The sequence below is a fragment of the Carcharodon carcharias genome, chromosome 20, assembly GCF_017639515.1.
Source record: "Carcharodon carcharias isolate sCarCar2 chromosome 20, sCarCar2.pri, whole genome shotgun sequence".
Taxonomy (NCBI): Eukaryota; Metazoa; Chordata; class Chondrichthyes; order Lamniformes; family Lamnidae; genus Carcharodon; species Carcharodon carcharias.
In genome coordinates, this window is record NC_054486.1 from 97,660,296 (window position 1) to 97,684,382 (window position 24,087).

General features: G+C 39.9%; 1 protein-coding gene across 4 annotated transcripts in view; it reads left to right on the plus strand.

Moving 5' to 3' along the window:
• arel1 (apoptosis resistant E3 ubiquitin protein ligase 1) overlaps nucleotides 1-7,950 on the plus strand; it is a 74,810-nt gene extending 66,860 nt beyond the window's left edge. For all 4 annotated transcript variants that reach the window (XM_041214535.1, XM_041214534.1, XM_041214536.1 and 1 more), the window contains 2 exons: nucleotides 208-383; nucleotides 2,189-7,950. In XM_041214535.1, the coding sequence (XP_041070469.1) occupies nucleotides 208-383; nucleotides 2,189-2,291 (279 nt within the window). In that variant the 3' untranslated portion in view covers nucleotides 2,292-7,950. The remainder of the gene's footprint in view (nucleotides 1-207; nucleotides 384-2,188) is intronic.
• Nucleotides 7,951-24,087: the final 16,137 nt, after the last annotated feature.

A 24,087-nucleotide genomic window follows, 5' to 3' on the forward strand; every position in this document is an offset into this window, starting at 1 on the left:
AGTTGACGTTTCGAGTCCTCGTGACCCTTCCATAGAACTGTTCTGTGGAAGGGTCATGAGGACTTGAAACGTCAACTCTTTTCTTCTCCGCCGATGCTGCCAGACCCACTGAGTTTTTCCAGGTAATTCTGTTTTTGTAGTAGTGATTTAAGGTGGTCAGAATTCTTAAATCTATGCTGCCTCTCTCTCTTTTGCCCCCACACACAGGTAATGAAGTGGTTCTGGACAGTGGTATCCAGTTTCACCCAGGAAGAGCTTGCTCGGTTGTTGCAGTTCACAACCGGTTCCTCCCAGCTCCCTCCAGGAGGATTTGTGGCAATGTGCCCATCTTTTCAGATCATCGCAGCACCTACACAGAGTACCTTGCCCACAGCCCACACTTGGTAAGTAGTTAGGCAAAAGGGATTGCAGTTGTGGGCATAGGGCACATAACCTCTGGTGTTTCAGGAGAAAGGTTTATGCTAATTTTCCAGCCACTGAAAATGGCACCATGCACTTTTTTCCCTTCAGTGCTACCCCTCAAGTACTGCCAGCACATCTGAAGAAGTTAGGAAACACTTCTTGGCAGACGGGTTGGTAGAGGTGTGGAGAGCCCTCCCACAAAATGCTAACTCAATAAATAACTTTAAGTCTGAGATTAATAAATCATTGCTAGACACACAGGTTTTAAAGGATATACGGAACCAAAGTGGATGGATAGAATTTGGATTCAGATCAGCCATGATCTCTCTGAATGGTGGAACAGACTCAAGGTTCCTGTTGCTATGTAGGCAGGATTTCTCAGATCGAGTTTCCTCATATAGTACACAAAGGTGGAATTCTATTTTCAAAAATAGAAGCCCTAGGCTGTGTTTCTCTATTAGGGATGAGATAGGGGTCCACTATCAACATAGGGAATGATACTGGAAGTGGGAAAAACTTATTCCTCTCCATTAATACAGTCCCAAATTATTGGCCCCTTATCCTGAAACAGCGTCCCTGTGTTCAAGATTCCTCAGCCAGTGGAAATGACCTCTGTGTCTATTCTAACAAGTCCCTTCAGAATCTTGTGTGCTTCAATTAGATTACCACTCATTCTTCTAAACTCCAGAGAACAGAGGCCCAATTTACTGTACCTCAATTCATAGGGCAACACTCACATCCCAAGGACCAATTTAACAAACTTCTGCTGCGCTGCCTCCAATGCAAATATATCCTTGCTTAAATTTGATGACCAAAAACTACACACAGTATTCCAGGTGTGGTCTTGCCAAAGCCCTTTATAATTGTAGCAAGACTTCTTTATTCCTGTACTCCAATCCCCTTGCTATGAAGGCCAACATGCTATTTAATTTCCTAATTGCTTGCTGTACCTGCATGCTAACTTTGAGTTCCTTGTACAAGAACACCCAAGTCTTACTCTGAATATCAACATTTACAAGTTTCATAGCTTTTTTAAAAAAAACTATTCTGCTTTACCATTCTTGCAACCAAAGTGAATAACTTCACACTTCCCCACATTATACTCCATCTGCCATCCTGTTATCCACTCATTTAACTTGTCCATATCTCTATGCAGCACTCTGTCTCCTCTTCACAACTTACGTTCCCACCTAGCTTTGTGTCATTAGCAAACATGGTTACGTTACTCTGTCCCTTTGTCTAAGTCATTAATATAGACTGGAAATAGCTGAGGCTACAGCACGGATCCACTCCACTAGTCGCGACTTGCCAACTTGAAAATGCCCCCTTTAGCCTGCTCTGTTTCCTGTCCGTTAACCAACCCGCTGTCGCTGCTGATTTATTACCCTCAAATCCATGAGGCCTTATGTGGGGGAAAAAAGACGACGTAATATGAATGGTAGTGAAAGGGAGAGGGATGTGAGCAGAAACAGGGAGAGGTGTTTTGAGACGGAGAGGAAAGATACATGCCATTAAAAGAATGTGATAAATTCTACTACAAAATCTTCTACAATGAAGTGCCAGAAATAAAAACATTTCGGGGGAGATTAACCCCTCCCCTAGATCTATTTCTTTTCCCCAAACCCCTCACTCCTTGTACAGATACCAAGCAATACTGCTAACGCTGAGGAAATGGTGCTTATGTTTGATCACAAAAGTATAGGTTTTATTGACAATAGTGGAGGAAGTTATTGATCAACTGTGAATGATTATTGTACTGACCAACTCTTTTTATACATATATCTAGCTTTAACCAGTTGTGCCTTCCTACTTACGATTCCTACGAGGAACTGCACAAAATGCTGAAACTGGCCATTAATGAAGGCAGCGAAGGATTTGGGATGCTGTAACTATGAGGCTTTGGGATATAAAAAGTGGATCTATCCAGTGGCATGCTGAGAAAAGAAGCACAGGGTCTAGGAACTGCTAAGTTAATGATTGCCATGGTTTTCCCATATCTGCCACACCACTTTCAAGACAGAAATGGATGGTAATCACAGCTCTATTCCAAACTGAGCCTTCAGCTGCTGGGTGAGCAGGTTTGAAAGACAATGTGCGATCAGCATGCTACAGTCAACATTTTCCAAGCTCAGCCTGGTACATACAAGCAATCAGTTCCAAAGCTGAGGTTTTCCAGGTTCTGTGATCAATGACATCCTTCTGCAATTGTCTGATTTACCAATCACTTAATCTGGGAGATGCTTTAGAGACTTCAGAGATTTGTCAGGAAATAGAAAAAGGACTATTCTGAATGTTCACAAGCAACCACTGAACTCCCTATGTCAATCTGTTCCTGCAGCACACAGCATTATGTGTCAAACAGCATTTTGCGCACATGACTGCAAAAGGGCTTGTACTTGGACTTTCAATCTCATGTGGTTGAGAGTTCTAGTGACCTTGCTCTGACCTCTGACTATGCAAGGTCATCCTATGGTACCAGGCACTCAACTGTGAAAGAAACTGAAAGCAATGCCAGGCTCTGCGCCCTGTCTCCCAGGCTCCTCTCTTAACTGAACTATACTCAGGCTGTTGGCCTCCACCTTGATCAATGACTGTAACAGCCAAACTCTCAAACCTTCAGATAACCGCACTTTTTCTGTGAACTGTTTTGTTGTTGATCTGCTGAGACAGATTCCAACCAATCACAGGTTCACAAAAGGGAGGCGTTGTTTCGGTGTTAAGATTTCATTCAAAGCAAAATATTGCAGATGCTGGAAATCTGAAATAAAAACAAAAAATGCTGGAAATAACTGAGCAGGTCAGGCAGCAGCTGTGGAGAGAAAAACAGAATTAACATATCAGGTGGTTGAACTATCATCCGAACTGATTCAACTTACAGAAGTATTCAGAAGTTAATAATTAGTGAAGTGGAAGAAGAATGAGTTGATCAACAATGAAGGGGATTGTAATGTGGGAGCAATAACTGTTTCCAGTGCATTATTGTAAATCAAGTACCATATAACACTCACTAAAAAATTTGAGACTGCTAGAGGTGGAAAATAAGCACTTCTCCCAATTCTCAGTTATATGCTAAATTCTAGCTGAAAGGTTGCAGTTAGGAGCCTTGTTATTAGGATCTCATTAAAAAGAAATGATTATTTCACATAGTTGAGATGAGACATGCATATTGTATCAAGCAATGGTATACTGCAGATAATTCTGGTTGGAAGTTGATAATTATTTTGTGGTTTGCCTAAAGTGGTGTTTAAAGACAGGTTTTCCAATACAACTGGAGACCAGCTGGGCTGCATGGATCCAGTCTTTTTATTACAGGGATGTCGTAAGCTGAAGCATCGAGGGTGGAGACTGTCTCTAGTTTCAATGTCTCAGCTAAGACAATGCTTGCTAGGTACAGTATCAGCTACAGACAGAACAAAAGACTTCAAAATCAGGATTTCTTTTATCCTGCCTATTTCAATCTTTTATAATCTCCCACTCAAATACTAGTAACACAGAGGTACGTTGGTTATGTGTACTGTGAATTTTTCCTCATCCATTCTCTGTCAAAAGAAGTCATAACCTGCATTCCTCCACACTCCTCCACATATGGCCAGCTCTCAGTACAGATGTTACAACAAAAAGGTTAGAGATCAAGAAAGGGTGTGACCTTAAAGTTTATTTGCAGCTCACATCATCTAAAGTAACTTTACTTCATAATACATGCCTCTAAGAAGAAATGAATAGATTGAGTTTTAATTAAAATTCTTTTAGTACAGGTAAAGGCCAGTTTCTCTCTCTTTCTTTCTCTCCCTCCCTCCTCTCCCTGCCTCTCATCTCTATTTATCTCTGTAAGAAATTCCAAAACCACGTGACAATAACTGAGTGCATTATGTGGCAATTTGGTTTCTGGAGCTTGTCCCTTCTTTAAGAAAAGTTCACTGACTGCTTTGTTTTTGTTGCTGGGATGTGATGCTATCTCATCCTGAGCAGTCACTATCGTGGGTTTGGTCAGTGCTATTTAATGTCATCAGTTCACAATTTAAAGAGGTTGCATTGTTTAAAGGAGTAAGAAAGTCATTAAAGGTAAAGTGGGCTGTAGCCACTTCTTGATTAAGCATTAGCACCTCTGCTAAAGTGTCAGTTTTTAGCTGGATGTGTTGGTGAGCCCAAATAAATATTCTATTAATGGGAATCATTTTATTTTTAAAATCATGTGATTTATGAAGTTAACAGGAATTTTGCTTTCAAACTACTTTCTCCTATAACACTTATTGCCTTTTAGTAGATCTTCAGGCTGTTTTTAACAGCTCTTAAACATTGGCTCTGAAAACTGGGGAAGGAGCTGCTGAACTGAGCTGAGCTGGCTGCGCTGCTCCATCTATGAGGGCATCTGCAGCCTGGGTGATGACCTGAAGATATAAGTAATTTAGAAGTTCACATGGCTGATTTTAATGAAGAAGTCCACTCTGTGTGATTAATTGTGGAGTTATTATAAATACTGGTTTGAATTATACGTTCATTTCTGGATGTGTTATCCAGAGCCGTCAGTGGTTTGCATTTAGCTGCCTAAAAAACTGTATTGTGACCACATTGCACTTTTGGGGGGGGTTAGGATTGCATCTGAATTTGGGAGGTATTATGATCTGCACCTGGGTGTTCAGTGCAATAAGAGGAGAGAGTGCTCTGTCTAACAGTGCATTCACACTTAGAGGTTTAGAATTGGAGCAAAAGAGTTTTGGCTTCAAAATGGTAAACCTTCAAGTGTAACTGGGTGTCGAGGCCTAAACTGACTTCAAAGAGAAGTGGGAGAACCACTTCTTCCACGTAGTCTGACCACTTCTTCCTCTTGGTTAAGATTGGTTCCTGATTCTCAACTTAGACTGCAGGTATAATTATAGCATGCAGATGGTAAAGGCACAAAGCTCAGAAATGACCTTGCAAAGCATGAAATATGTCTTCCTGGAAGTAAGGGGCAGAAATAGTTTAGAAGTAGCACATTGTTAGGTTAGACTGAATAGGAAGGCATACATAGATCAGGGATTTCTATTACCACCGTTGATATTGTTTTATTACAAGAACTAGTTTATTTAATACAGCCATTGTGTGTGGTCCTTCTCGATTCATTGCTGCCAGTAGATTTTGTCCACTGTCGTCTTCTTCTTCCTCCTCATCTGAAAGTACTGTTCTATTTTAATACCAAACCGTTTTAATAGATAAACGGGATTAAACTTCAAAGTTGTTATATAAAAAGTAGAGCCTAACCTAAATGTAAGTTCTCAACGTGAAATTAAACAATTCTTTTTTAGTATATTTTATTTAATAAAGCCTATCATTACAATCCAACCAAGAAAGCAGCTAAACATTTAGCAATTAATATATTCTTTAAAGAGAGAGATTGTACAATGATTTACATATTTAATGCAGTTGTCTTACATTTTCTTTACATAACATTTGCAAGTAGGTACATTAGTTGTGATATTTGCACGGTAATTTTTCATACTTCAGGGGAATTGTGTGGGTGCACAAACCAATCATGTTTTCCTCGATGCTAACTTATCAGGGCTGTTATTGAGTCTGTCATCTTGAATATCTGGGAGCAGATTTGGGCAGGGGAGTTGGGTGAGAGCATAGGTAAGCAGGATATCATAGGAAGGGGGAGAGTGGAGTGTGAGTTCAGGGAAGAAAGTGTGTTTGAAAGGAGCATGGTGATGATGAAATGGTCTACTGGTATGAGGAATTAAATGGGGGAAAGGGGGTTTGGAGTGCGCTGAGTATCTTTAGGAGAAAGGGCTTATAAAACACTTTGAGGAAGAATGCTGGAGGGGGAAGCCTTTCCACTGCTGAGAGAGTATACTGGGACAGATGGTATGCATACGTGGGGGAGGGCTGCAGGAATTAATCAGTTGTTTTACTGGACTGTCACAACTTCAGATCATGGTGATCTGATTATTATTTTCAGCAGTAAGTGGAAAAGAATGGGGAGGAATAATCACAATGATGAGACTACTTAACTCTTAACATTTTCATCTATGCTGCTTTTAAAAAGTTTCATAGCAGATGTTTCCCACTTACTGAGCGGAGACATTTACTGCTGTGAAAAGATATTTAGCAGACGTTTCTTACCAATGTAGACACATTACAGCCAGCTGAAATGCAGACAAGTTAGAAATGTCCATTGAGGACATTTAAATTGGCAGACATAATTAAAATAGTGATTTTTTTTTTGATTTTTTTACCCTCTAATATTTAACTTGAAGAAGATGTTTTTAACTTTAGTTTAACATTCATTCTGAAAAAGGGAGAAAAAACTTTTAAATGCATAAAAACAGTAGCTAGGGATGTGACATGGTGATGAGAAAGTGCTGCATGGGTTTTTTAAATCTGTAATCATTAGTATCAGCATCACCACTTAAGTGCAAAGTACTTACCCTGTGTGGATTCCACTGTTATTTGACAGAAGAAGAAGTGTTGAAATAAAAACAGAAAGTATAAGAGATATACTACAGGTCTGTCAGCAGAAGCAAAAAAAGATCTTGACGTGGATTCTTTGCCAGAACTGCAAACCGAAAGATAAATCAGTTTCGCTTTCAAGTCCTGAAGTAGGACCTAAGTCTGAAATGTCAATTTATCTTTTCTTTTTACAGATGCTAACAGACTGGCTGTGTACTTCCAATAATTTCTGCTTTTACTTAACATTTCATAGGTTGCTTCAGTTAATTGACTCTTCCATGGAGTGTAGGAGTCTTCTGTCTTAATCTAACAGGTTCATTGCAAACATGGCCAGATTACGGGCAACTGTGTTTACTGGCTAGCATCTTTGTACCATTTGTCTTTTTAGAAGCAGATTGAAATGAATTTGTTTTAATTTCCATCAATGCTGAGTTCTACAGTACATAGAATCTGCTTTAATGCATCTTGATGGTTGTAGCACTGAAAACTAGTAAATGGACATAGCCTGTGGGGGTTTCTTGTCCTGTACCACGGAAGTGATTTAACAAATGAAGATATTGATTTCATGAAAACATATTCGATCCAATTCTTGTTCCCTTTCCTAACGCCAGAGCTTTGTGTGTTATCTTTGGCCATTCCAGAACATTAATACAATCTACCATCACAACATGGTATCATGGGATTTCACTTGTGGTGAGGGTATGGTGATATACGGCTGATGCAAAGACTATTTTGGCCACAAGACCAATAGTATAGTTCCATTTGTTGTTCCAATAACTCTTAGTAAGGAGGTGATCTCAAAAAATGTGTAAAGGAGAAAATAAATAAGCTCGAGCTGGCTCTTTGCTTACAGAATGCACTGGATCATGTGTTGTCCACTTCAAGGTAAAAATTCTCACCATATCACTAGTATTGCCAGACTAGGATGGTTTTAATAATGTACCATGTAAATAGTCCAGCTCAACAGTTTTGTCTGTGAACTGAATATTATTTATTTGTAAAAGACTGGTACAGATTTTATATTTCGAACGCTGTTTGCAATGCTTGGTGGTATGGATGCTCTTGAATTTGTCTTTTTTGAATATTTATACTGTTTATGATTAAAATTCACTGAATAAATGTGGTGTGGCCATTTTTTTCATTTTTGTAATATTTTTAGAAATTCAGCTATGTAACAGAAGAAAATATTAAACATTTTATCTATTTATATAAAAGATTTAACAGCCTACACTATACTCCAGATGTTACATTTTGTTCAGTTGTGATTTGTTAGTATTTTATAGAATCTTAAAAAGTGAGAGCCAGGCATCTTTTTTTTTCTTCTTTTGAAATAACCCCCAGGAATGGAGCCAAACAACTGTCGAGATAGAGACATTTTTGACGACAGTAATTAACCCCACAACCTATTGATGTCACTTTTCCCCATAAGGGATATGTAAGCAGTGTCCTTATAAGGGCAGCCTACTTTGTCTGTCAAACACCAATAATTTGCCCGGGATCTTAGACTAAAATGAACAACGGTATAGGAGATTGTCTAGTTTGGTCAAAAGGAAAAAAAAAATATGCAGAATGATGTATATTTGCTTCAAAACCAAGTTACATATTTTATTCCATAAACAGTTGGGGTCAACAGAATTGACTTTCAGCAACTTAATTCCAGGACCTTGAAGCTCATGTCACTAATATCCTCTCTGCCAACCTAGTCTAAAGCACAATCATCATCTCTCATGTTTGTTACCCTCTGTCTCTGCCCCATGGATAAAGTGTAATTATTAATCTTCTCACCATACCAATGCAAGGAGAAAGGGCATTGCGTGTTCAATGGGCTTATGGTGCCAAGGTGGTGGTTCAGAATACCTGTGCTTTTAATAAGGTAAGTGCTTCCTCTAGTTCATGTATGAGGTCCAGACCTGAATTGTGAGGTGCCAGAAAGGAAAAGAGTGAAGGCTCACATAAACCTTTCTACATACCATAGAGGGGAAGTCGGCTTCATGGCCGGAATGTCTTCCTGTCAGAAGCATTACATTAAGTAATGGGTGATCAACAAGCCTGATATGCACCACTGGACTTGGGGCATTTACAACATTAGGGTAGCTGACTTGGGCTGTCTTCTGTAAGTTCTGCCACGCAGGAAGCAGATGTTCATTGTGTAGTTTGCGGCAAATGTGAAACAATTTGGTTCTGTATTGGTCAGCTAGCTGCCCTTCTAAATCGGGCACAATACAAAAGTTTAAAAAGACACCTTTAGCCTCATCCTACTTTATTACATATATTGTAAAGTTTGTTTAGTCTCTTGGGTAACAAGCTTCAGAGGCAGTCTTAACATGATTTTCAACTATAAACAAACTTCATGACTAATTTAGATATGGATATGACAGCATCCTGGTTTTTGAACAAGGTTGGCGGTTAAGAATTTCTAATGAACATCGTCAAAGTGTTGAGAGCTATAAAAGGAGCTAGTAAGAAAAAAACTCCAGTGTAGTTGAATCAAACTAATTGAGATCTCCTAGCTTTTAGGATACTAGGGGAGGAGATGTGTATATAAATTGTTTATAGAGATCAAGATTGTTATGATTTAAATTGCACTACTTGAAGGAATGGTGAAAGCAGATTTAATAGTAAATTTTATAATGGAATGGATAAATGCTTTAAAAGGAAACATTTGTAGGGCTATGGGGAAAGAGCAGGAGGCCTAATTGGATAGCTCTACAAAGGGCTGGAATATGTACAATGAGCTGAATATAAGATACTATGATTCTGTCTATAATTGTTAATTCATAATTTTGTTGTATGACTTTGAAAATTGGGAGCGTATTCAAACGGACTTTGGTGCCCTCATACACGAATCACCAGAAAGTTAATATTATGGTACAGCAAGCAATTTGAAAGGCAAATTATGTTAACTTTTGTTACAAAGGGATTGGAGTAGAAGAGTGAAGAAAGGGCATTGATGAGGCCAAACCTGGAATATATGTGTGGCTTTGGACTTCTTACCTAAAGAAGGACATTCTTGCCCTAGTGGGAGTGCAAAAAAGATTTACTAGACTGGCACATGAGATAAGGGGATTGTCCTGCGAGAAGAGATTGAGTAAACTGGAGTTTAGAAGAATGAAGTGTGATCTAATTTAAACATAAAATTCCTAAGAGGCTTGACAGGGTAGGTGCTGAGATAATGTTTCCCCTGCTGGGGAATCTATAACATGGGGCATGTTCTTAGAATAAGAAGTTGGTCATTTAAGACTGAGTTGAGGAATTCCTTCACTAAAGGGGTTGTGAATCTTTGGAATTCTCCACTTCAGGGAGCTGTGGATGTTTGATTGTTGAGTATATTCAAGACACATCAATAGGTTTTTGGCTACCAAGGGAATTAAAGGATATGGAGAGAGAGTGGGAAATTGGAGTTTAGTTGGAAGATCAGCTATGATCTTGTTCGGCAGAGCAAGCTTGAAGGGCCAAATGACCTACCTCAGCTCTTATTTCATGTGCTATTATGTTCTTACATTTCATCAGCACTTTGATCTTTCCCTTCCTCTTGTGGAAGATTATACGACTCAATTGATGCTGTCTATAATTTCTCCATTGTTCTAGACTAATGAAGAAGACCACTTAGAAGCTTGGTACTTTTGCCAGTAATTCCACTAGGCCCACTCCACCACCCTTTCCCCCATAGCCCTGCAATTTATTTTCTTCAGGTAATTATCCAATTCCCCTTTGAGAGGCATGATTAACCACCATACTCTCAGACAAAACATTCCAGATCCTAACACACACTGCATAAAAATAGCTTTTCCTCATGTCATTGTTGGTTCTTTTGCGAATTGCCTTAAGCTGGTAACCCCTGGAATTGGAACACTATCTTTTTCAATCTGACCTGTCAACTTCAAGCCTTCAAGTTACTTACTGCCAAGTTGTCCACCAATTTTGCTGTACCCCAACTTGTAAGGATAAATGAGTGGCCAGGTGATTGCAAAATCTTTGAAAATTTCTTCAAAAACTTCCCTTGCTCCAGAAGAGCAGTCAATTCTTAGAGAAGGGTGTGTACAACTTGCATTGTCAGACTCCTGACTGTATTTAGCCTCCTGAGGTAGGTAGAAGTTTCAACAAGTTAAGCTTCCAAAGTGTTTTCTGAACCACTGAAGATTATCAAGCAAAAGTTCCAAGGTATTAGTCCAAGGTTCCAATCTATTCACCCCATTTGCACTCCAAGAACTGTGTTGCTGAGGTGATTTACTTTAATTGAACATTGGATCTGTTGCTCTATAACATACCCTTGCAGTCTTCAGCAGATGTAATACATACTTTCCTAAACAAATATTTTCCCAGTTCTGTAATACAGAAATCAACTGTGAGAACCTATAATAATACAAAATTTTTGTCTGTCCACATTTTTTGATTGGGCAGTGGGTTGATTTAAGTCTGTTGTTCTGCACTTGTGGGTGGACAGATGTTTACCTAGATGTTTTAAAACTTTCAGTAGCCAAATATTGCAATAATGTACTGAGTATTGCAATATTTTGATCCAAGCAAGGCATCTGTTGGGGCCCAGTTCTTCACAGAATGAATTCCTCAACATTATTGTCAGTGCGTGGAACGTAGGAAGGAGAGTGAGGAAACATTGAGAGGTGCAAGGAGGGGCCAACAGCATGGAGGTGGGGACAGTGAGGGAGAGGAACAACATAGGAAGTGGGGGAAAATGGGAGATAGTATAGGAGGGAGTGAGGCTTGGGAGTGGGGGTATTGCATGGATGGTGGAGAAAGGAGGATTGGGCTGGCATAGGAAAAAGTAATGAAACATGGATAATATAAGGGATGAAAGGAATAGGATAATGTTATAACCACAGCTGATATTAATTGCTGTGCAAACCAAATCCCAGAGGGAAACTTGGCTTATTGGTCAGACCCACACGTAAACACCTTCCAGGCAATACTCCCTTATAGATGTTTAAAATCCATGAATGTTACCCAAGGCAAACTGCTGTGGCTTTAATAAAGACATAACACATAACCTCTAACTCTCTTCCATTCTTTGGAAATCCAAGATTTGAGGTCGATTACTTGTTGCAGCCCAAGACTCCTCTGGCTTGACTGGATGGCTGATTCAAACTGCCTCTTCTCCCAGCCGAGAGCTGCAACTAACAGCTCAGCTCAGCTCCAGCTCACAGCTACCTTAAGCTTTCCATAGTATCCCTAAAATACCCTTTTCCCCCTTTCAGCTCATGTTCCATTGTTCTCTCACCTCTTTGAAACTTAAAGTACTTCCAAATATAAAAACTTTTATGTTAGGATTTGCCTTTGCTTTCAGGTCAGTACGCTATAATAATACCATCTTCTGTTTACCTATGGAACTCCTGCAAGATGCAAACGTGTTTATTCTTTCTTCTGACTTCCCTTTGATATTCAAACAAACTCTCAACTTATTTAAAAATGCGAATGTTAGATCCAACGTATTCACCTGTACCTCAAACCTAACACTTCATTCTTTCAGGCCTTAACCATGCCACCCCACCCCCAACCCCGGCAATTTGGCAGTTATGATCTTGTTTGCATCCTGTACCGATCTAATACAGTATTTTGAAGAACACAGGTACAATATATTAAAACAAATCATTAAAATTAAGCTGTTTTATTGTTACCTCTTTCATCCTTTCTTTCTCTACAAGCGTACACAATGCACCTCCATCTAGTTTCTCTAATGTCTTCTCTGATTTGCTTCTCCATTCTTCTTTCAGCTTCCTTTTCTTATCTTTCTTTTCCTCTTTCCCAAATAATTTGAAACTTTGTTTTCCCATATCAGCGCCTATCTTTAACCATTCAGGTTTTAAACTTTAATATTTCCTTTTTTGATGTTTGGCAAAGATTTCAATGACCTCTTCTCCAGCTTGTTTCCTGAAATCATTTTCACTTTTTGCTCCATTATTTATCTATATGATAGTATTTTGCAAAACTTTTCTCCAAACACTTGGGCATGGTGATGTGTGAAATGCTTTGTGAAAATATTTAATCGCTTATACATAACATCATTGTGACATTCAGCTGTTCAGTGATTTTTCCTTTCCAGGTACAATGGCAGCCCATCTCTAATGTAATTATGCTTCGTAATTAAAATTACCGAGCTGTTCATTGTTTGACGTCCAATTCCAGTAAGATTCTTACTGCAAGAATAGTATGATTTTGATAGTTCAAAAAGTTCTGATGAAAGGTCACAGACCTGAAACATTAACTCTGTTCCTCTCTCCACAGATGGTACCCGACCTGCTGGGTGTCCCAGCATTTTCTGTTTTCATTTCAGATTTCCAGCATCCGTAGTATTTGGCTTTTGCTTAAGAATAATGTGAATTTCTATGACTCTTGTTTCTGTATTTGACTCACCCTTTTAGCTTTGTTTTGGGATACGTTATTGATTTGCTATCTCACCAACACAGCAAGAATATAAGGGTTTTAGAAATGGGGAAACACCATTAGGAGACAAATAAGCCTGTCACTTTTCAACAGATGAACCACACCTTGGGGGAAATTTTAACTTAAACAAAGAGATGGGATTGAGGCAGGTTAAAAAAAAAATTACTTCCAGGCTTAAACCCGCCTCAAACACATGGCTTTAACTGAGCCTGGAGGTGGGTGGAACAACTAAAATGTTCTAAGCAGGTGGGTTGCAGATGCAATGGGCCCAATGGCTTCATTTTGCAACTTAACAATTCTGTGATTGTGAACTTCAAATATGATATGAGCCTTAGTGTAAACCTGAGACGATTCCACCCTAAGTGTGGTAGCAGCGGCTAAAACGACCACAATGGCACGTTTTCACTCCACATTGTCCCAAACCTGCCACATTAGATATGCATTCCCAGGAAACATGCTGTTTCTATTGCAGGTGGGCTCTCATTCACCTGCCACATCGCCATTTCATCATGCCAGGCGCCATATTTAAAGTCTAGCCGCACGCACATATCTCAATGCTTCCAGCCCACGACTACTGCAGGGGGGATGTCCACAAAAAGCAGAAAGACTGCAGCCTCCAGGTGTAATGACGCATCACTGGAATGCCTTTTGGATGTTGTAGAGGCCCGCTGCAATTCCCACTACCCCTGTTCTGGCTGCAGGATGGGCAGTGGCATGACCAATCAGGCTTGGGAGGCGGTGGCAGTGGTGATCAGTGTCAATGCTGCACAGAAGTGGTTCGCTATCCAATGCAGATAGAGGGTGAATGATCTCATCCATGCAGCCAGGGTATGACAACCATCTCATCACTCTAAGCTCTCAAGTCCAACACATATTCACTAGCATCTCTCTCACTGCCAGCACAAGGGACATCACCATCCGTTCTCACACACATGCCCTCACATGTCCATCTGGCTTCATCTCCTCTGGAGACTGCAAGTGCTGAACAAGGCAAGGTAGGCAAACAAACCTTGAAGTTCCCAGTGAAGTACAACCCACCAGGTGCACGTCACTTACGTGAAACACGTTGGCGTGTTTTCCCGCCGACATGGGCGGCCGATCCAGCAGTGTGGGACGTTTCCGGCGGCAGGCCTAATAAGGATATGCTGATGTATTACAATGAGGTTCCCGACGTCCAATGGTGGGGTACGCGGCCTACCATCAGCAGGCTGAACGGACGATTGCGAACTGGTTTCACGTCGTCGTGAAATTGATTGCATCATACTGTCCGCTTATGCCACTGAACACGCTCGACGCCGGTGGGCATGAAAAATCCCAGCCTTAATGTCCACCAGCTTTTCATCTTTAACTCTGGTTGACCGGGTTTGCTGAGCATTGGGGATCCTGACAGCTTCATCGAGGTGAGGCCTCGGTGGAGTCAGGAGATGAATAGCTTGGATGGCTTTTAAGGCTTTTGGATCCAGCATGCATGCCTGAAGAGCCTTTGCGACCAGACACCCTCCCCACCGACTTCTCCCCACCAACTTGCCCCCACCAGTGAGTATTCTCCATACGTACCAACATAAGAAATAGGAACAGAAGCAGGCCATTCTGCCTCTTGAGCCTGTTCTGTCAGGCTCGAGGGGCTGAATGGCCTACTTCTGCTCCTATTTCATATGTTTGCATGTATGTTCAATTCCCCCTCTTGCCCAGACCACATGGACGTAAATGGTTCTTAGTCCCTCAGACTGACTCCCCCACTCTCTCTCTGCCCATTTTACTCAGTTAAGTTGGGAAAAATGCTGTGCAACAAATCTGTGATTTTACAACACCAATGGTTGAGGAGAATTTCACACATCAAAATTGAATTTTTCACAGGTGCATGACAAAAATTGTGCTTACTAATCAAGTTTTTGAAAAACATTATTTAAAGAATAATTAGCACGCATCAAAAGATTATATGTATGGTAGGCTTCAACTGTATATAATGTTTTTTAAACAATAAGCTAGGAATTTGAAACTTTTTAATTTAATCATCTTCTACACAATTTTTTTTAACTGAAGTTGAATGTGTTAAATGATGCACTAACGCAATTAATATTTTTGCTTAATATTTGTTGTAAAGAAATATCAGGGTTTCTCGCTTTTCACATTACAACAATATTATTGTAGCCAAGTTAGAGAAAGAGGCAATTAAACTGAGAAGTTCTATTGGATATTTTGGTTCTGATGTGGGGCTTAATCAATAAGGCCCTTATAAGGTCCAAGATGTTACCATCCTGCAGATGAATTTAACTATATGGTAAACTATTGAAAATCTTTGAACGAGTGTGAAATTTACATTGGGTATCACTTATTTTATCTCCATTCATATTTGTCTCTATCAATTTCAATAAGGTGGCTAAAGTGTTAATTTTTCTTTTAGTATTAAATCCCTGTACCAGGTCAGCAAAGTTTGCCTGTTCCTCACGGTTGGTTATGCACAGCAGGAAATCCTGATTAAGGTGTCAGGATATTTCATACTCCTTAAAAACAATGGGATTAATGGTTTTGGTGGAGTTTTCTGTCAGTTTCTATGATGTAGGATCCAGTTGATATAATTAAGTCATATTCTGACACAATAGTTGCATCAATCATACTGAAGAGGGTGGGTAGGATGTAGCCACAGGTGGCTGAAGGTTTCATATTAAATATGAATGTTTCCTTCCCTTTGAGACTAAATGTCATAGTTGTATTGGAATGTTCTGGGAAAATGTGTATAATCATCATGGCAAGGACAAAAAATACTTCTGCATTCTCAGTGCAATTGGTTTTGTTACTCAGATTAAAATGATGGGATTCCAGACCAAAAAGAAATAAAACCAACTTAATATCCTATTTCTGCCTTACCTTTTAAAATCTTCACTTTTTTTAAGACCTTGAATAAACAGAATAATCAGAACTGATAAAAACAAAAAACCTGCGGATGCTGGAAATCCAAAACAAAAACAGAATTACCTGGAAAAACTCAGCAGGTCTGGCAGCATCGGAGGAAAAGAAAAGAGTTGACGTATCGAGTCCTCATGACCCTTCAACAGTCTGTTGAAGGGTCATGAGGACTCGAAACGTCAACTCTTTTCTTCTCCGCTGATGCTGCCAGACCTGCTGAGTTTTTCCAGATAATCAGAAATGATGTCTCCCGTCCGTGATGATCCAAGAGTTTGAACATAGGCACTGACCAACATTTGTGCCTGTGCATGTAACGTTTTGAAGCTGAGTTCCTTGGCAGAGTACTGTATGGAAAGCAGTTACCTGGTCAAGAGGCACAGAAAGTGCCAGGGCCCATACCGAGTGACATAAGATTTCTCTTTCTAAGGGAGGAAAGTAAAACCAAGGATTGTTTGCATCCTACTGAAGAGTGGCTTCTAAGTAATACAGGCGTGGACAATGAAGAGTTAAGCTGCACGCCGCCACTCACTGGAAAGAGAACATGGGGCCACTGGAAAGCAGCACTAAAGGCTTAATGCATCTGCAATGACAATTTCTCTGAAAGTAAATATGTTCAGATTAAGAAAAACGCTAATGTTCAATGATATGCTGTGGCACCTCGCAAGTATAAGCTGCCTCACCTTCAACATGCATTTCCCCACTTAGAGACTTTCTGCCTTTCCATTTTGCAATCAGTTATTAGGGCATGGACAAAAACAGCCAGTGGTTTGCTAATTCTGCAATTTGTTTTCCAATTCCTTTCTGCATATTTTATCCTGGGCAATGTTTGTCACTCAACCAATTCCACCAAAACAGGTTTCCTGTGCACTTTTTAAGCTGCTGTGTTTCCTACATTACAATTGTGACTACAATTCAGAAGTTGTATAAAGTGACTGTAAAGTGGTTTGGAAGGTCCTGAGATCATGAAAGGTGATCTATAAAAGCAATTCTTTCTTTCTTAATACCCAGAAGATGACTGGCAATGGGCAATAAATATTGTCCTGCCAGCATCACACACAGCACAATAACAAATATATTTAAAAATCTATTCCTGAATGATCTCATGCCACATATCAATCCTACTGTAAAGTGTACTGTGAGTTAAGTAACATGCTCCCAGGCCTCTGTCAATAATATCTAGCACTGACCATCAAAATACAGCCAAAATTTATTTTCCTTCCCTGACTTTCCGTACAAAAATGCCTCACCACGGATTTCACTGTCTCTATGGCAGCATGGCCAAGACCAGAAATTCGGTGGTGCAGCATGTTTGATCACCAATGCTTTTTATCAGCATCAGAGTTGAAGACCGTAGTATAATTGCAGTCAATTAAGACTGCTCCAATCTCATTGTTTCTTACATTGTGATGAAATAAAAATGAAGAGAAGCAGAAAACATGACCAGCTGGATCAGAAAAGAAGCAACTTGAAAGAACATCAAAGAATTTCAGAGAAACACATCTTAGTTCTAAAACATTACTCGCCTGTCCTAAGTAAATTTTGAGCTTTACGCATAGTAATACATCAATTTTTAAACAAAGCATGCCCTATCCTAGGAGGTTTAATGATGTCTTTGTGAGACAACTTTTCCTGCATGAAGTTAGATGATCTTAGAGGTTCACATGTTGTGTATTACTGCAATGCATGGCAGGGTAGGATGCCTACGATCCCTGTAACAATGAGTTCCACAGTGTTAGACAGGCCTTCTGAGGGAAGGCACCAAGATCCAATACAAGAAGTGTAATCATTCTTGTAATGTAGGAAAGGCAACAGCCAATTTGTGCACAGCAAGTTCCCACAAGCAGCAATGCGATTATGACCAGATAATCTGTTTTAGTAGTGTTGATTGAGGACCAGGACGCTAGGAAGAATTCCCCATATAGGATCCACCTGAAAGGGCAGATATGGCCCTAGCTCAATGTCTCATTCAAAAGACAGCACCTTTGACAGTGCAGCATTCTTTTAGCACAGCACTGGATTGTTCTTACTTCTCTGGAGTGGAGCTTGAACCCACTCAGAGGGAAGAGTGCTACCTTGGAGACACACCTGACACTATTAAGTGTGGGACAGGAGTTAGGTGTATGCTAAACCAAGTAGGATTGGCTTTCATGGTTATTTTGATTTTTTTCTGGTGCCAATTCCACAAATTACCAAGCTTACCAAATTCAATTTCCCAATTTTTGGGTTACTAGTTCAGTGCCATAACCACTAGCATACCATACCCTCCAGAAATAATAAAGAAACTGAAATGTATATTGTGACATTCTAATTTTTGATCAGACATAAAGTTCAAAGGGTGCTCATCAGCCCAGGTATCTGGTCATACAGATGTCAACTCACCAGGTCAGCTGGAGACAAAATATTGAACCATTACCATAAGATCTCAAGAAATTTCCATCCCTGCCAATGGTTCTGTTTTTTTTTCTCCTAGAAATTAATTACATTTGTCTGGAATGGGAGGAAATTCCTCTCCCAGCTACTTTAAAATCAACCTATTTCTAGGAAAACCTACCTCTTAACCCCAATTCCAATCCCAGAACATCCCAAGAGAATTTGTAAAATTACCAATTATGTTTCTATAGTTTTAAATGTGTTCTTGAAACCAGGAATTTCATTTACAGTTGGTGGGAAAAGGGTTAAATGCTTAAAATAGTTATTCTAAACTTTTCAGATGGCCTCTATTTCATTGTTTGGGCAGAAAATAATTAGGGTAACTAAAGCTCGTGTTAACATTTTTAAAGCATCTCATCTGTCCCAATTAAACTGCCTTAGTAGTAATCATACAGATAGAGCATATGGTAACAATTGCCTGTAATAGACTGCCTGACTTAAATTGATGGATTGAGATGTCAGGGGGTTTGTACATACTTATGCACGTACATGACCATGATCAATGTTGTAACAATAAGAGCAAAACCCATCCAGGCCAAGCAATGCCAAGTCTTTAGTGATAAACTACTAGTCATACTCTACAGAGGCGTCAGAGAGGATTGTTGCTTTGGTTACGCATGTTGCAAGAGCTCCAACAGGACCACAAAATGACCAGATGTAGAAAACAAGCAGTGTAAGATTGCAGATGGAGAGAACGACCTTCCTGCTGTTAGTTGAAGCCAACAAGTCATTTTGTATCTTAAATCCTCTCACCACAGTTGTCAAATAATTTGGTTGTGGAGAGTTGGTGATTTAAAATTTTCAATCTCTAAGCAACAGCTATTTGTCAATTCATTTGGGTAATAGAGAATTCCATCATTCTGATTTTACGTTGGTTGATTAAGAGGCCATCCTAAACATTGATTTTATCACTGTCGGATAACATACCTGATTAAACTTGCAGTGATCACACCAGCAACAACTTGCACTTATAAAGCACCTTCAACATTGCAAAATGTATCAATGTACTTTACCAGAGTGTTATCTAACAAAATTTGACACCAAGCCACATAAGGAGATGTTAGGTATTAGGACAGGTGGCCAAAGGCTTTATCAAAGAGGAAGGCTCTAAGGAGTGTTATAGAGGGGGACAGAGAGGTAGAAAGATGAAGAGGTTTAGGGAGGAAATTTCAGAGCTAAGGGCCCAGGCAGCGGAAGACATGGTCATCAGTAGTGGATCAATGAAAATTGAGGATGTGCAAATCATATCAGAATTGGACAATCATTAACATTTCAGTGCAGGAGTTATGAAGCATTAATTGCATACAGCAAACTGCCATTAAAAATAAAAACAGAATTACCTGGAAAAACTCAGCAGGTCTGGCAGCATCGGCGGAGAAGAAAAGAGTTGACGTTTCGAGTCCTCATGACCCTTCCACAAAACAGTTCTATGGAAAGGTCATGAGGACTCGAAACCTCAACTCTTTTCTTCTCCGCCGATGCTGCCAGACCTGCTGAGTTTTTCCAGGTAATTCTGTTTTTGTTTTGGATTTCCAGCATCCGCAGTTTTTTTGTTTTTATCTCTGCCATTAAAAATAACTTTTCAAAATATTAAAAATCTTTAAAAAGAAAACTATTAAAAGGAAAGTTAATAGATCCAGAACACAATAAAACTGTAACCATAAAATCTGGCATACATGCATCTATGTAACATATTAAAAAAAACGCTTGCTCACTTCCATTATGAAGTCCTACATTTATCTTTATAATAAAAACTGTCTATGTAAACTTGACACACTGTAATTATTCTCTCCCAACAGTGGTGGGACTGTGACATTGCAGTTTTAATTCTCCTAGCTCCTCAACCTATATTGCAGAGAAACTCTTGTGCCCCAACTAACTCTCCTTCTCTGTTTTCCACAATAGAAAAAAAATTTAGTACAATTAATATCAACACAGGGTATTATATTATTACAACCAGGATGGGAGGACTGCGCAGTTTCTCAAGCCCCACTACTCCACAGGTCAAACCATAAGTGTAAATGTTTTGTTCACTCACCAAATGGCCCGTTGTTTACTTTTGCTATTGTTAGAACCAGGATAAAAGAGACTTTAATCAGGCTTCTTTCGATAAACTCAGAATGATTGATTTATTATGAAACAAAGCTTATTTTTAAAAACAAGTTGCAAAAACTGGTTAGCATACAAATTGCAATCTGGAAATGTAACTATAAAAGCCCTTTAAATCCCAACACATATACACATGCACACACATACACAAAGGACAAAACAAATAGGCTCTCTGCAGGGGGTTGACATTTAAGGGAACAAACACCTTTTGGCAAATGTGAAAACTCCATGAAAAAGGATAAAGTTCAAAAGGTTTTGGCGCTGTCGATCTGATGCTCCTGCATGCGAAGACGGATCTCTGGTCACAGTAGTTGTCTTGAAGTTCTTTCCAAAGGAACTTTAGTGTGGAGACGAACAGAGCGGAACCAATGTCCTTGGGATCGCGCTCTCATCTCAGTTTCTCAGGTTTCCAAATACAGATGGGTTATACTGAGATGAGGATTTCTAGCTGGATACTGATAATAACACTAAATTTCAGTCGAGGAAGGGAGATAGTGAGCTGGGCAACCTTCTTCTTTGGGGTTAATTCCCAAAACTGAGTCCAAAACAAATGTTCTAAACAGAAACTCATCGCAGTCAGGTAGTTTTCAGGAAATTGCCAGGGCAGTTTCAGGAAGCAGTAGTTTTTTTTTCTACAGCAATTAAAATTCAAGTAAACAAATAGTTCTTTTCACCTCATGTGCCTTTCTGGTCATCTAGCTGAAGTCATGTGACTTCTTGGAAAAGGCAGTTTGCTCACAGTGCAAAGTGAACATACAACCTTAAAAAAAGGTCAGCTCCCAAGAAAGTGTCTAAATAATTCAACGTCCTTCCAATTGTTTTTCAAAAATAGGACAGATTAAAATGGTGTTATTTACATTTTTGGAGATAATTTTCAACCAATTAGGGAAGGAAGAAACCAAAGGCAGTCTTTACTTGGATTTATTCACAGTGAAACATTCCAGATATATATCTCTTGACTCCATCCTACTCCTGTGTCAGTGTTTTTATTATAGATGCTAGAGTAACCATCCAATTAATGCCTTCCACCTGTATGTGCTTAACCTCAATTGATACAATTAACAGGGGGCATGGGGGACTGTGTGGGCGGTGGGGTATTGGATGTGGGGGACAAAGTAAACTGGTGGTATCCTATCAGTTGCAGGTTACACACCTTGTCCATTGAACCCAACTGGAGGGAAAATCAGTCGCGGTGTATAAAAGGCAGCCAGTACAATACCACTAGCTTCCTTCATCCCTCACCAAAAGTGAAAATGACCATCAGTGATATAAATAACAAAAACAGAATTACCTGGAAAAACTCAGCAGGTCTGGCAGCATCGGCGGAGAAGAAAAGAGTTGACGTTTCGAGTCCTCATGACCCTTCGACAGAACTTGAGTTCGAGTCCAAGAAAGAGTTGAAATATAAAGATATAAGTAATAATAAATAAATAATAAATGATATAAATAATCTGGTTTTAAAGACGTAAGCCATGTCCTTTTTCCTATAACCTATAAAATTTAAAATCAACTCTCTCCTGACCTGATCCAATTATCTCCTGTCCTGTTGACCATCATTTAGGTGGGTGGTTTTACCTGGTTCCATTCTTATTTATTTATTCATAAGCTAGAGAATCACTTGCAATGGCTTTTCTTCCTGCTGCTGCACCATTCCCTCTAATGTCCCCCAAGGATCTAACCTGTGATCTCTCCTGTTTCTGACCTACATGCTGTCCCTTGGCAACATATCTGAAAAACATAGCTTCAGTTTTCACATGTAAGATGATGACACCCAGCTCTCCTTCACCACCATGTGTCTCAACCCCTCTGCTGCATCCAAATTATCAGACTGCTTGTCCAACATTCAGTACTGGATGAGCAGAAATTTCCAGCAACTCAATTTTAGGAAGAGAGAAGCAATTGCCTTCAGTCCCTCCTATAAATTCCCTTCCCTAGCCACCAACCCTATTTCTCTTCCTGGCAACTATCTGAGGCTCAATCAGACTGTCACAACCTTGGTGTTATTTTTGACTCTGAGACGAGCATTCAGCCACATATCCACTCCATCACTAAGACCTCCTGTTTTCACCTCTGTAACATTGCTTGCCTCCTACCTCAGTTCATCTGCTGTTTAAACACCCATTTATGCTTTAGTTACTTCTAGACTCAACAATTCCAACTGTTGGTCATCTTCCCGCATTCTACTCTCTGTAAACATGAGGTCACACAAAACTTTGCTGCATGTTTCTTAACTCGTTCCAAGTCTCTTTCACCCATTACCCCATGCTCCCTGTCACACATTGGCTCTGATCTTAAAATTCTCATCCTGCTTTCAAATCCATGGTCTCACCCTCCCTATCTGTCTAATCTCCTACGGTTCCACAACCCTCTGAGATATCTGTGCTCCTGGTCTCTAGTGCAACATTTAAAAATAAAATCAGATAACTTGATATAAATCAAGGCACCGGAGACAACAAAGGCACCCCCCATCCAGTTGGCTTGGCAAAGTTCTCTGCATTAATGTCTGGGGTCTTATGCCCACATTGGGAGAGTTGCTCCACAGACTGGTCAAGCAACAGCCTGACCTTGTGATGCTCACAGAGTCATACCTTACAGCTAATTTCCCAGACTCTTCCAAAACCATCCATGGCATTTCCTATCCAACTGGAAGGACAGACCCACAAGAGGTGTTGGCACATTGGTACATAGTTGGGAGGGAGTGTCCCTGGGAGTCCTCAACATTGACTCTGGACCCCATGAAGTCTCATGGCATCAGATCAAACAAGGAAAAGGAAACCTCCTGCTGATTATCATTTACTGCCCTCTCTGACCTGATAAATCAGTACTCTTCCATGTTGAACAGCACTTAGAAGAAGCCCATAAGGTAGCAAGGGCACAGCATGTACTTTGGTTTCACTTTCAAATGCCCATCACCAAGAATGGCTCGAAGGCACCACTACTGGCTGAGACCTGAAGGACATATCTGCCAGAATGGACCTGTGAGAGAAACAACATGAGGGAAAAACCTACTTGACCCCACTCTCATCAATATATCTGTTGCATGTGTATCTATCTAAAGCAGTATTGAAAAGAGTGACCATCGTGCAGTCTTTGTTGAAACAAAGTCATGTCTTCACATTGAGGATACCCTCTATCATGCTGTGAGGCACTACAACTATGCTAAGTGGAATAGGTTCAGAACAAATCTAGCAGCTAAAACTGGGCAAATATGAAGTGCTATGGGCCATGAGCAGCAGCAGAGTTGAATCCCACCACGATTTGTAACCATATGGCCCAGCTTATCCCTCACTCTACCATCACCATCAAACTACGAGATTAATCCTGGTTCAAAAGGAGTGTACCAGAGCATGTCAGGAGCGGCACCAGACATACCTGAAAATCAAGTGCCAACCTGGTGAAGCTATAACACAG